At 64.7% G+C, this 9,853-nt stretch overlaps 1 protein-coding gene across 1 annotated transcript; it reads right to left on the reverse strand.

The window, feature by feature from the left end:
• Window positions 1-2,235: 2,235 nt before the first annotated feature.
• Window positions 2,236-7,257, reverse strand: Irx1 (iroquois homeobox 1). The gene is made up of 4 exons (XM_042695208.1): window positions 6,982-7,257; window positions 3,195-4,242; window positions 2,882-2,954; window positions 2,236-2,666 (listed from the first exon to the last, which is right to left on the reverse strand). The coding sequence occupies exons 1-4, from the start codon at window positions 7,255-7,257 to the stop codon at window positions 2,609-2,611; spliced, it is 1,455 nt and encodes a 484-aa protein (XP_042551142.1). The 3' UTR covers window positions 2,236-2,608.
• Window positions 7,258-9,853: the final 2,596 nt, after the last annotated feature.

The following is a 9,853-nucleotide window of genomic DNA, read 5'->3' on the forward strand; positions in this document are numbered from 1 at the left end:
CAGGTCCAGAGTTCAAGCCCTATGATGAGCTTGTACACCCCCCCCCACACACACACACACTCCAGAATGGAAGTTTCGGGGTGCAGGCAGCAGACACCATCTGGGACCATCCAATTACAGCAGAGAAACTGATTTTTTAAGTAACCTACATACCCACTGCTCCCTGCAGCTGCTCAGAAGGGCTTCCTGAGCAGCCTGTGCGGCTGGAGATACCGAGCTTCATTTCAGGGGAGGACATGGCTGATCAAGGCGCTTTCTAGGTGCAACCCGGACCGGAGTGCTAGGCGCATTTGCCCCGTGTAGGTAAGGTGGGCAGAGGCCACACTCGGGACCTTCAGAACAGAGAGGTGGGGCTGTGGCCACACCGGAGGGTTTGCGGCTGAGGACTGACAGCGATCCCGCCGACCTTCTAACAACGCACCACCGCAGGGCTCTGGATACTCTCTTCCCCCAAGCCCCAGAAGACTAGCCTCGCCCCCGACCGGCACCCCGTCCCCGCCCGAACAGCCGGACTAAGCGGGCTACCCGTGAGCACCAAGCTAGCCCCGCAACCGCCAGCCGAGGCTCCGGCCCGAGGAATCACGAGGCGCCGCACTCCCAGACTTGGCCCGCGCGCCACGGAAGCCACGCAGGACGGATCAGACCCCATTCTGCTTTCGGACCATAGAGGGCGCCTCGAGCACGTCCATTCCGACCGAGAAACTGGTCCGCCGCGAGCCGGCCGAGCCTGCGGCCCACTCGGTCCGCGCGGCCCGGTCCCTCGCGGCCCCATCCACCCAATTACCCACCGCGCCCCTCCGCGCGCACTCCGCCGCTCTTGCTCCACCCCGCAGGCAGGCAGAGGACCCAGCCTCGAGGAGGGGGCGCGCGAGGGGCAGGGCGGCTCTAGCGCGGCTTTCCTCCCCCTTCCCTCCACACCCCCCTCCCCGCTTCTCTTCTTTCTCGGCTGGCAAAGGCACCGGGGCCACGACTTTCCCAAGACCCAGCAGCCGCGCGGCGGATGAAATCACCGGAGCATTTGGGTCTCAACCCGCCGGGAAGGCGGAAGACAGCCTGGGCGCGGCGGGGACCGGCGAGCTCCGGGAGGGAGACTCGGAAGTGTGCCTTCCCAGGACGCGGGATTTTTCAGCCCGAATACTCAAGAGCAGTCTTTTCATGTCTGCTTTCGTAGTTGTTACGAATTCCATGATCGTCTGTGTCCCCGGAGCCCGGGCTCCTCGGGCACCGTGCGCACCCGCTCCCGGCGTCAGGGCGCCCTGCCCCGCGTGCACCCCGGCGCGACCTGCCCGCCGCCTCCAGCCGCCCCTGCCGCCCCACCGCGCCGCCCTGCGCTTCGTGCCCCAACGCCTCCCGATGCCTCGGCCCTCGCCCGGCTTCGCCCTTCGGGTGATTGATTGTGGCCCGCTCCGTGTGCTCCCCAAGCCCCACAGCAGAGGACGCACCGGGGTCTTAGGCACCCCAAAGCCGATTCTCCCCTCTCACCGCCCGTGGCAGACACTGCCCCCTCGCTGAGCGCGCCGAAAACTTCCCGGGGCCCCGCTTCCCATCTCGTGAGAAGCTAAAGGGAGTTCTAGTTCCTCCCAACTTCTTAAGTGACTAAAAAATACACCTAAAGCAATAGTCCATACTGCAGTATTTCCACGAAGTCAACCCTAGGCCGAAATGCCCCGCTCGGGCCCGGAGTGGGGAGCGGGCTTCACGTAGCGCAGCCCACCAGTGAGGAACGGGCTTCACAAGTTCTCCCTTGGGAGCGTGGTTGCAAACTCTTCCCCAACCCCCATTTTTATCCACTTTAAAGCATCGTTTTGTAAACTGCCTAAAACTAGATTCATTTACTCCCAAAGAAAAGCCTGCTCCAGATAAATAACTTGAGTGCGCAGTTAGAAAGAATTCGGCTGTCAATAATAAATGGCACGGGAACAATGTAACAAATTCAACAAAAACAATCACAACCAAAAGACTTCGGCTCCCTGGGTGGGAACGCTCCCCACAACGGCCGCGGGAGAAGGCTGGCCAGGGCTGCTCCCCCTCTCCCCCTCCCCCTCTCCCCCCTCCCTCTACCCCCTCCCTCCCTCTCTTCTCTCTATCTCTCCTCTCCCTCTCTTCTCTCTCCCTCTCCTCCCCCCCTCTCTCTCTACCTCCCCCTACCTCCTCTTACCCCCTCCCTCCCTCCAGCCCCCGGCCCGGGTTACCAGGGTCCGAGTTCAGCATGCACAGCAGCAGAGGAGCACTGGGCATTTCATTTAGTTTATTAGACAAAAATATATGATTTAGACAAGTTCGCTGACGCGCTATTTACAATCTGAAATCACTATATACAGAAAGGAAAAAGAAAAAAGGAGAAGACACAAGCACGTGAGGGCATTTACCGGAGCGTGGTGCCCGCCGCGGGCCGGAGCCGCGGGCAGAGGCCGGGCCGCGCGCGCGGGCCGGGTGAGGAGCCCGTCTGCAGAAAGCGATGCTGAGTCCTTCACGCCGCCGCCGCCGTAGTCGTCGTCGTCGTCCTTGTCCTGTACACCAGTCTGAAATACCTGTCTCCATTCCTCCCGCACCCCTCCCTCCCCAACGCCTCCCCCCACCCCTCGCAAAAGCAAACGGAGACCCTGCATCAGGCGGACGGGAGGGCGGCTAGGATCCGCGGCGTTCCCTCCTGTGGAGCCAGCGAGCTGCGGGGGAGACGGGGAGGCGGGAGACGGGTCAGGGGGCCGACGGGCGCTGGGACCCTGCTGCCCCGCCGCGCCTAGGGGCGCGGCCCGCGGGGCTCCCGGCTCGGGAGAAATTCACTCCTCCGGGTCTCACTCAGCCTGAAAAGACGGTGAGGCCCGGCCAGGGCGCCCCCGACCTCCACCCCTGACCCTCCCGGAAAGCCTCCGACACTCACTTGTCGCGTACCGGCTGGAAGGGCGATTTTAGCTGCTGGGCCGGCGAGTCTGGCGTGGGGACGAGGTCTCGCTCTGCTAGGGAGTGGACGAAGCAGAGGGTTAGGGAGGGACTGATGGGAAGGATCGTGCCCGCTGCCCACCCGCTCTCCCCCCCAGCCGCCCAAGTATGCCAGCCAGAGCCAGGCTTCCCCCCAAGACAGGCCCGGGGGCGGAGCGCAGCTCTCCAGGCCCCAGGGCTTCAGCTCGGCTGGGCACATCCCGCCACCCCGGCCACGGTCCCCGGGCTCCATTCCCAGCGAGTTGGCGCGGTACCTGGAAGCGCGGGGCTGCCTCGGGCTGAGGCCTTGTCCACGTGCAGCGCCCCTGCGGCCACGGCGACCGGCGGCTGTGCGGGCGGTGGCGCGGACAGGTGTGGCCCGTGGGGCGCGGCGTGGGGCGCGCCGACGCCCAGGAAGGAGCGCATGTTCAGCAGCGACCCCTGCGCCAGGAAGGCGCCGCTGGTCCAGTTGGAGAATTTGCCGATGTGGCAGGTGTACAGTCCGTGGCTGGGCAGGAAGGCGGGGTGCTGCAGCGGGGCGCCCGCGGCGGGCCCGTGCGTGCCGGGGTGGCCTGCGGGCGGCGGCGGGGACGCCTTGGGCGCGCCATCGGGGCTCGTGGCGGTCTCGGCCAGCGACCAGATCTTCGGTTTGCTGTTCGGTGCGCCCTGCAGGCCGCCGGTCGCGGCTCCGCTGGGGCTCAGCAGGCGTGTGCTGCTCGGGTCCGGGGTCTCCTTGGCCAAGCCCAGGGGCGAGTCTTCGGGCGCGAGCAGGTCGGCGGCGGCCAGGGGGGAGCCGCGGTCCCGGGCAGGCGCGGCGGGGGCGGGGGCGGCGGGCGCTCGCGGCGGCGCTTCCGTCTTGTCCTCCTCGTCCTCGTTGCTCTGGTCGCCGTCGTGCTCGTCGATCTTGTCGATGTCGATGCTCTCCAGGTCGATCTCCTCGTCGTCCTCGGCCTTTTCGGGGTCGCCTTCCGTGTCGCTGCCGAAGAGGGCGCCGTCCTCCGGGTCCTTGCTGCGCGCACCCCAGGTCACCTTGTTCTCCTTCTTGAGGCGCCGGCGCGCGTTGGCGAACCAGGTGGAGACCTGCGTGAGGGTCATCTTGGTGATGATGGCCAGCATGATCTTCTCGCCCTTGGTGGGGTAGGGGTTCTTGCGGTGCTCATTCAGCCAGGCCTTCAGTGTGCTGGTGCTCTCGCGCGTGGCGTTCTTGGGTCGCCCAGGGTCCCCATATTGGAACTGGCCGTAGGGGTAATAGGCCGGCGCCGTGTGGGCCGCGAAGGTGGCCGGGTGCGCCCCGGGGTTATCCTTCAGTTCATACTGCGAGCCCTGAGAGGCCGCGGAGCGCGAGGGAGGGAGGAGGAAGCAAAGAGAGAAAGAGAGCGAGAGTGAGTTCCGCAAACTTGGAGAGGGGGGAGGGGGGAGATGCTCCAGAGCCTCCCTGGCACCCGCTCACCGGACACCCCCAGGCTTCTGCTGGGCCGACATGACCCCAACCCAGAGGACCCCCTAGTACAGGGAGAGGGGCTGTCAGAGCCAAAGTGAGCCCGGGACCGGCTTCCACTCATTGCGGAAATCAGTTCTGTTCACTGTAGAGAAACTTCTAGAAGCAGGCCTTTTGCAAAAAGGCACGGAATCTGTGCTTCTCCACTCCCACGCCATCTCCCTAAGCCCCTGCGACACCACCGCTAGAGCTCACACGAGCGGATTTCCACGTTTGTCTCAGGATAGCTAGAGGGGAAAACCTCTGAACCGGGCTGAAGACACAGTTTCCAAACAAGCAGAACCCAGAACGCAGGCACTCCACCCCTTCCGCCCAGAAGGGGGTCAACCAAAATAAACCAGCCTGCTTTCTGGGGATCTAATTCCACCAGCAATTTAAAAGGAACGAATTCTTCCAAATCAATCTGCAAAGAATGGTTTGCCCGCACTCCAAGGTCTGTAATGGTGACAGGTAATTTAAAATTTTAATCCTGGCCATCACCACCAACAACAACAAAAACACCGTTTGTTTTTTTAAAATACAAAAGGGCTTATCCGGTAAAATATTAACACCAGGCCTCCAAGCAGCTGGCTGCAAGGAGGGAGTTGGTTCAGTTTCCTGGGCCTCTCTCTTCTCCTTATCTCTTTAAGTTTGACTTTGATCTGGAGAGAGCAAACACAAACTGTTTGCAGGCATTTAGAGGCGATGATTTATTTGCAATCAATATTCTTTTTATCATCAGTAGTAAAACACAGCAAGTCAAATTATCCCATCAGGTTTTTTGGTAAATAACATTTTATCTTTCTAACAACCTCATTAGGCCTCATTATTACCATAAATTGCCCAGACAGACGCTCGCTTACAATTTTATCTTTTGACTTCCAAATACCCAGTCATCAAGGCTTGGAAACTTAGGCCTAGAATGGAGTTTTGAATTTAGTTTTACTTTCCGAGAATTGGTAGGAAACCTGGGGGGGGGGGGGCACAAACAGCTTAGGGAAAAAAGTTTTTACATTTTCCCTTCAGTTAAAAATATTTTTAAATATAGCCTTAGAATATTTTTTTAAAGATCACCTTCCCCACCTCATCCTGTGCTGATCTCTCTCCCTCCCCCACAAACACAAATTCGGCATTCCCAAATGGCTAACATCTGCATTCAAAATTTCTGTGAAAAATCCGTCCTCCACTTAACAAGAATTGTGTTGTGTTCGCAGTGGGGGCTCGGGACTCTGGGAAAGTTGTAAGTCCCCCGCGTCCCCGACTGCTTAGTCGGGTGAGGGAGGCCGCACAGAAGTCCCCGTGACCAGAATTCGTTTTTACTTCTCTTTGCAAAACGTACTCGGCGCTTTTCAAATTATTATTAAGATTGTTTTGTTGCTGCGATTGTAAAGAAGACATTCCAGCTTTGTGTCTGCGGGGAATTCCTTTGGAAGGGACTCCTTATCAGTCTCTCCTCTCGGGCATTCCGGGGCCAGAACAAAATGGGAACCGATCTTTCTGGGTAGTCAGTGCCCTGGAAGGCAGCTGAGGCGGGATTCCAGAGAAACTGGCTTTCTGGCAAAACTAGAAGAAAAAAAAGTGACGGGGACCGGCCTGCCTCTCTCCTCCGGCGGCGCAGTCTGAGAAGCGTCGGGGAGAGGCCCGGCCTCTTCCCGGGCCGCGAGCATTCAGAAGCCCCGGAATCGCGCGCTCCAGACGGGCGCCCGGGGTTTAGGGGGGCGCTGGCTGCACCCCGGGGCTGCACCCCGTCCCAGCGTCCCCCTCCCCCCGCAATTCACCAACAGCCCGAAGTTCACGCCCCGACATGGCAGTCGGCGCACGGAAAATGGATGGTTTGGACAGGCGGACAGGCCGGGGCCCGCGCCGAGAAGGAAGTCTGCAGCCCCCGTCCCTCCCTCTGACAGCCGCCGAGGCCGGCACCCGACGGCGGGAGTGTGCAGCCCGGGGACGCAGGTTTCCCCGAATCCACCATGATGCCATCTGGGCAGAGAAGCGCTTCTCTTTCGGGGTCACCGCGAACGAAAACTTGGGCAAGTTACAAAAGTGCAGTTGCGCCGCGTCCCCGACCCCGGTGTCAGCGCCACGGGACGTTCTGAACCCCAGACCGTCACACACACCGTGGAGAGCCCCTCCGCTCCGCCGGGCGTCCACGGCCGGGGCTACTTGCACGGATCCTTCCAGGCTTTAAAGAATCCCCTCCGGCACACTCCGACGCAACTATCCCGATTCTGCCAAAGACAGAAAACCGACTCTTCCAGGCTCCGCTTTGGGGTTTGTGTGGTGGCTGTTTTTTTTACCAAAAAAAAAAAAAAGCCGCCGAGACCGAGCGAGCGGGGCCCGCGGGCCGGAAAGGGGTGGGGGAGCCCTGCTCTAATGCGCGGGGCGCCCGGGCCCGCGCGCCCCGGGCCGCCCTCGCCCAAGAGCCCCGGCCCGGGGCCGATCGCGTCCCTCCCAGGGCCGAGACGGCCGGCCCGGCGGACCCCCGCCCCCTCCCGCCCTCGGACCCCCCCCCCCCCGGCCCCGGCAGCCGCGGCCCAGAGCGCCCCGCGGGACCCGCCAGCTCCGGGGCGGCCCCGCGCACTCACCATCTGCGAGAAGAGGCTGAGGTCGGCGGCGTAGGGCAGGAAGGCGCTGTAGCCGGGCGCGCCCGCGTACGGCCCGGCCGCGGCGTACATGCCCAGCACCGAGCTGACGGCGGCCGCGCCCGCGCCCGCGCCCAGCTCCGCCGCCCCGGGCCGGCCCGACGAGGCGGCGGCCGCCGCGGCGGCGGCCGCGGCCAGCACCCCGGGGCGCTCGCCGCCGTAGGCGCCGGGCCCGGCGGCGCTCAGGTACTGCGGGTAGCCGAGCTGCGGGAAGGACATGGCCGCGGACGCGGCGGCGACGGCGGGGGAGCGGCGGGTTCGCCGCGCGGGGCGCACCGGGCGCGCTCAGCCGGCCCGGGGGCGGGGGGCGGGCGCTGCTCCTCGGCCCGGAGCTCCCTGGCGCCCCGGCTTCCCGGCTGCGCCCGGCTCCGCGTTCGCGCGCCGACTGCGGCGGCCGCGCTCCGCTCGGCGGCGGGGCTCTCGGACACAATTTGAAGCGGACGCTTTGATTGGCATCCCCTCGAGCGCAGGCCCCGCCCCGCCCGCCCCCCGCCGCCCCCCGCTCCGCCCGCCCTCGCGGCCGCGCCCGCCCCTGCCGCCGAGCACGTGGTGCCCCGCGCCGGCCCGGCCGCCTCCTCCCGCGGCGGGCGCGCGGCCGCGCACCGTTCCCCGCCGGCCCCGCCGCGCGCCCCGGCGCCCCGCGGTCCGACGCCCCGCGGGGCGTCCGGGGGCCGTCCTCCCTTTTTTAAAAACAAAATGCACCGGGCGTCCGCGCGCCCCGGGGCTGGGCACAGACGTAGGCCTCTCCTCGGGGCCTTCCCGGACATGGACAGGAAGGACACCCGGCGCCCTTTTTCTGCGCCCACATTCTGACTCGGCGACCCCTCCGACGGGTGGCGGGTCGGGGGCCCCGGGGAAGCGGGAAGGGTCCGGGCCCTACGCGCACGTCCACCCGTGAACACTTGGACCGGGGCCGGTGATCCGAGGCCCTCCCAGCGGCCCGGGGCGTGGAGACGGGCCGGGAGAGAGGCCGCTGGCTTGTCCTCGGGTGGGCAGCTCTGGGACCCGCGGAGGAGATGCCTGTCCAGCTCGGGGGACGGCGCGGCCTGACCTCGGCCCCGCGCGCGCCCCTCCGCCTCCGAGCTGCCCCGCTCCATCCTCAGACTCCCCAGCGGCGCTGCTCCTCTAGCCGACGCCCAGGGTCGGCCCCTCCGCCAGACCTGGCCTCTGCGTGCGCGGGACGGCCGTCCTGGGCGCCCTGCCCGCCGGGCTCCGCTGGCCTGGCTCCGCGTCCCCGCCGTGCCTCCTCGGGGTGCCCGCCAGACCGTGAGCCCCAGACGCGGGCCCAGGCCCTTCGGAAGGCTCCGGGATGAGGGCCGGCCAAAGACCCTGCGCCATGGGGAGCGGGAGACCCCCGCACCCCCACCCCCTGACCCTGGAGATGTGCGGAGTCTGCAGGCCCCGCACTCCCGCATCATCCGGAAGATTCGGGTTTCCGGGCCAGAGGACAAGACATTGAACCGCGGCCTATAATTAGCCACAGTAAGGACCCTAACAGTAATTACCCATCACCAGCTCCGCAGTCACGGGGTTCTGCCTCTGAGTTAAGTCTTTTGTCCATGCCCCACCCCGAACCTGTCCCTGCACACTTCAGAACCCCCGATGGGAACGCTGGGGCTTTTTTCTTGCTTTGATAAACACGGGAGGGGGGAGGGGAGACACCAAGAGCTCCAGTCACAGGAATCCGAAGTGGGTTCCCACCCCACCCCTTCACCTTCAACCCCCAGATCAGTCTGCCAGCAGCTGCCACCGCTCTCCTCCTTTCAGCCCATAACCCAGCGCTGCAAGTGAGAACTAGGCCGACCACACCAAGGTGCTGGCGTAGCCAACTGCAGAACCCCCACTCCAAGGCAAGGTCTGAGTGAGACTGCCCGGGAAGGGGGCACGAGGGGAGAGGCAGGCAGAGGCACCGCCTGGGCAGCCACGCAGATGGCCCACCCACCCGCTGCCCCCTCCACAGCCCTTCCCCCACACCTGCAGGTCAGCTCAGGCCAGGGGAGTGGGGAGAGCCTGCTAGGCCCTACGTGCTGTGAGCCCTCTCCAAGAACCGCTGTGGTAAGAAGACCGGGACGCCAGGCTTAGAATGTGCAGAGCCGGGACTGTGGCTCCACTGCCAAAGACCAAGAGAAATGACCCCCCTCCCCCCACCTTGAGAACCAGTTCTGGGAGGTCTTCAGAGTCTTCCTCTTCAGCCCCGGGTCCCAAAGTTCGAACCTAGTGATAGGAGAGGCGGAAAGCGAGGGGGAGCGGGAGTGGGCGGAGGGTTCCACGGACTCCCATGCCGGCCGCGAGAGGAGCCGGGTGTCTGGAAGCCTTGGGCTTCCATCAAACGCTTTCTTACCAGCTCCGCCAGGGACCAGGGAGGGTCATCCTGGTGACCTCGGAGAGGAAGAAGACTGGGGGCTGGGGCCTCCATAGCCTTTGAGGGCTCAAGATTGTGGGGCTCCACCTGCTGGGGCCGCGGAGAAGCAACGCACCCAGTCGCGACAGTTGGGTCCACAAGCCACTAGAGACACTTCTCACGGCCCGCGCGCGCGCGCGTGGCAGCCCCTCACTTGGGCGGGGTGCCTCTGCAGGCCGGCCCCTCCCCTCCACAAGACTGCCCAGGCCGGGCCTGTGGCCCGGGCTGTGCCCTGTCAGACCCAGGGGTCGCTGTGGTCAGAGCTGCACCTGCTGGGTCTGCCCAGCCAATCTGGAAACCCCCGAGCCTTGGTTCAGACGCCCCGCAGGAAGCCCGGCCCGCGCAGGGGCACGCAGCCCTCGGGAGGGGGTAAAGAGGCAGCGAGGCCTCTTTTGGTGACCAGCGCCTTTTGGA

This window comes from Dipodomys spectabilis, unplaced genomic scaffold (assembly GCF_019054845.1).
Source record: "Dipodomys spectabilis isolate Male_0828 unplaced genomic scaffold, ASM1905484v1 ptg000179l, whole genome shotgun sequence".
Taxonomy (NCBI): domain Eukaryota; kingdom Metazoa; phylum Chordata; class Mammalia; order Rodentia; family Heteromyidae; genus Dipodomys; species Dipodomys spectabilis.

What these genes read in the sequence shown, in the direction of transcription:
- Irx1 (XM_042695208.1), bottom strand. Translation starts at nt 7,257, where the DNA reads ATGTCCTTCCCGCAGCTCGGCTACCCGCAGTACCTGAGCGCCGCCGGG. An exon ending in TCAGCCTCTTCTCGCAGATG is followed by an intron (nt 4,243 to 6,981) that starts GTGAGTGCGCGG and finishes GCGGCCTCTCAG; the next exon opens with GGCTCGCAGTATGAACTGAA. An exon ending in AGGCAGCCCCGCGCTTCCAG is followed by an intron (nt 2,955 to 3,194) that starts GTACCGCGCCAA and finishes ACTCCCTAGCAG; the next exon opens with AGCGAGACCTCGTCCCCACG.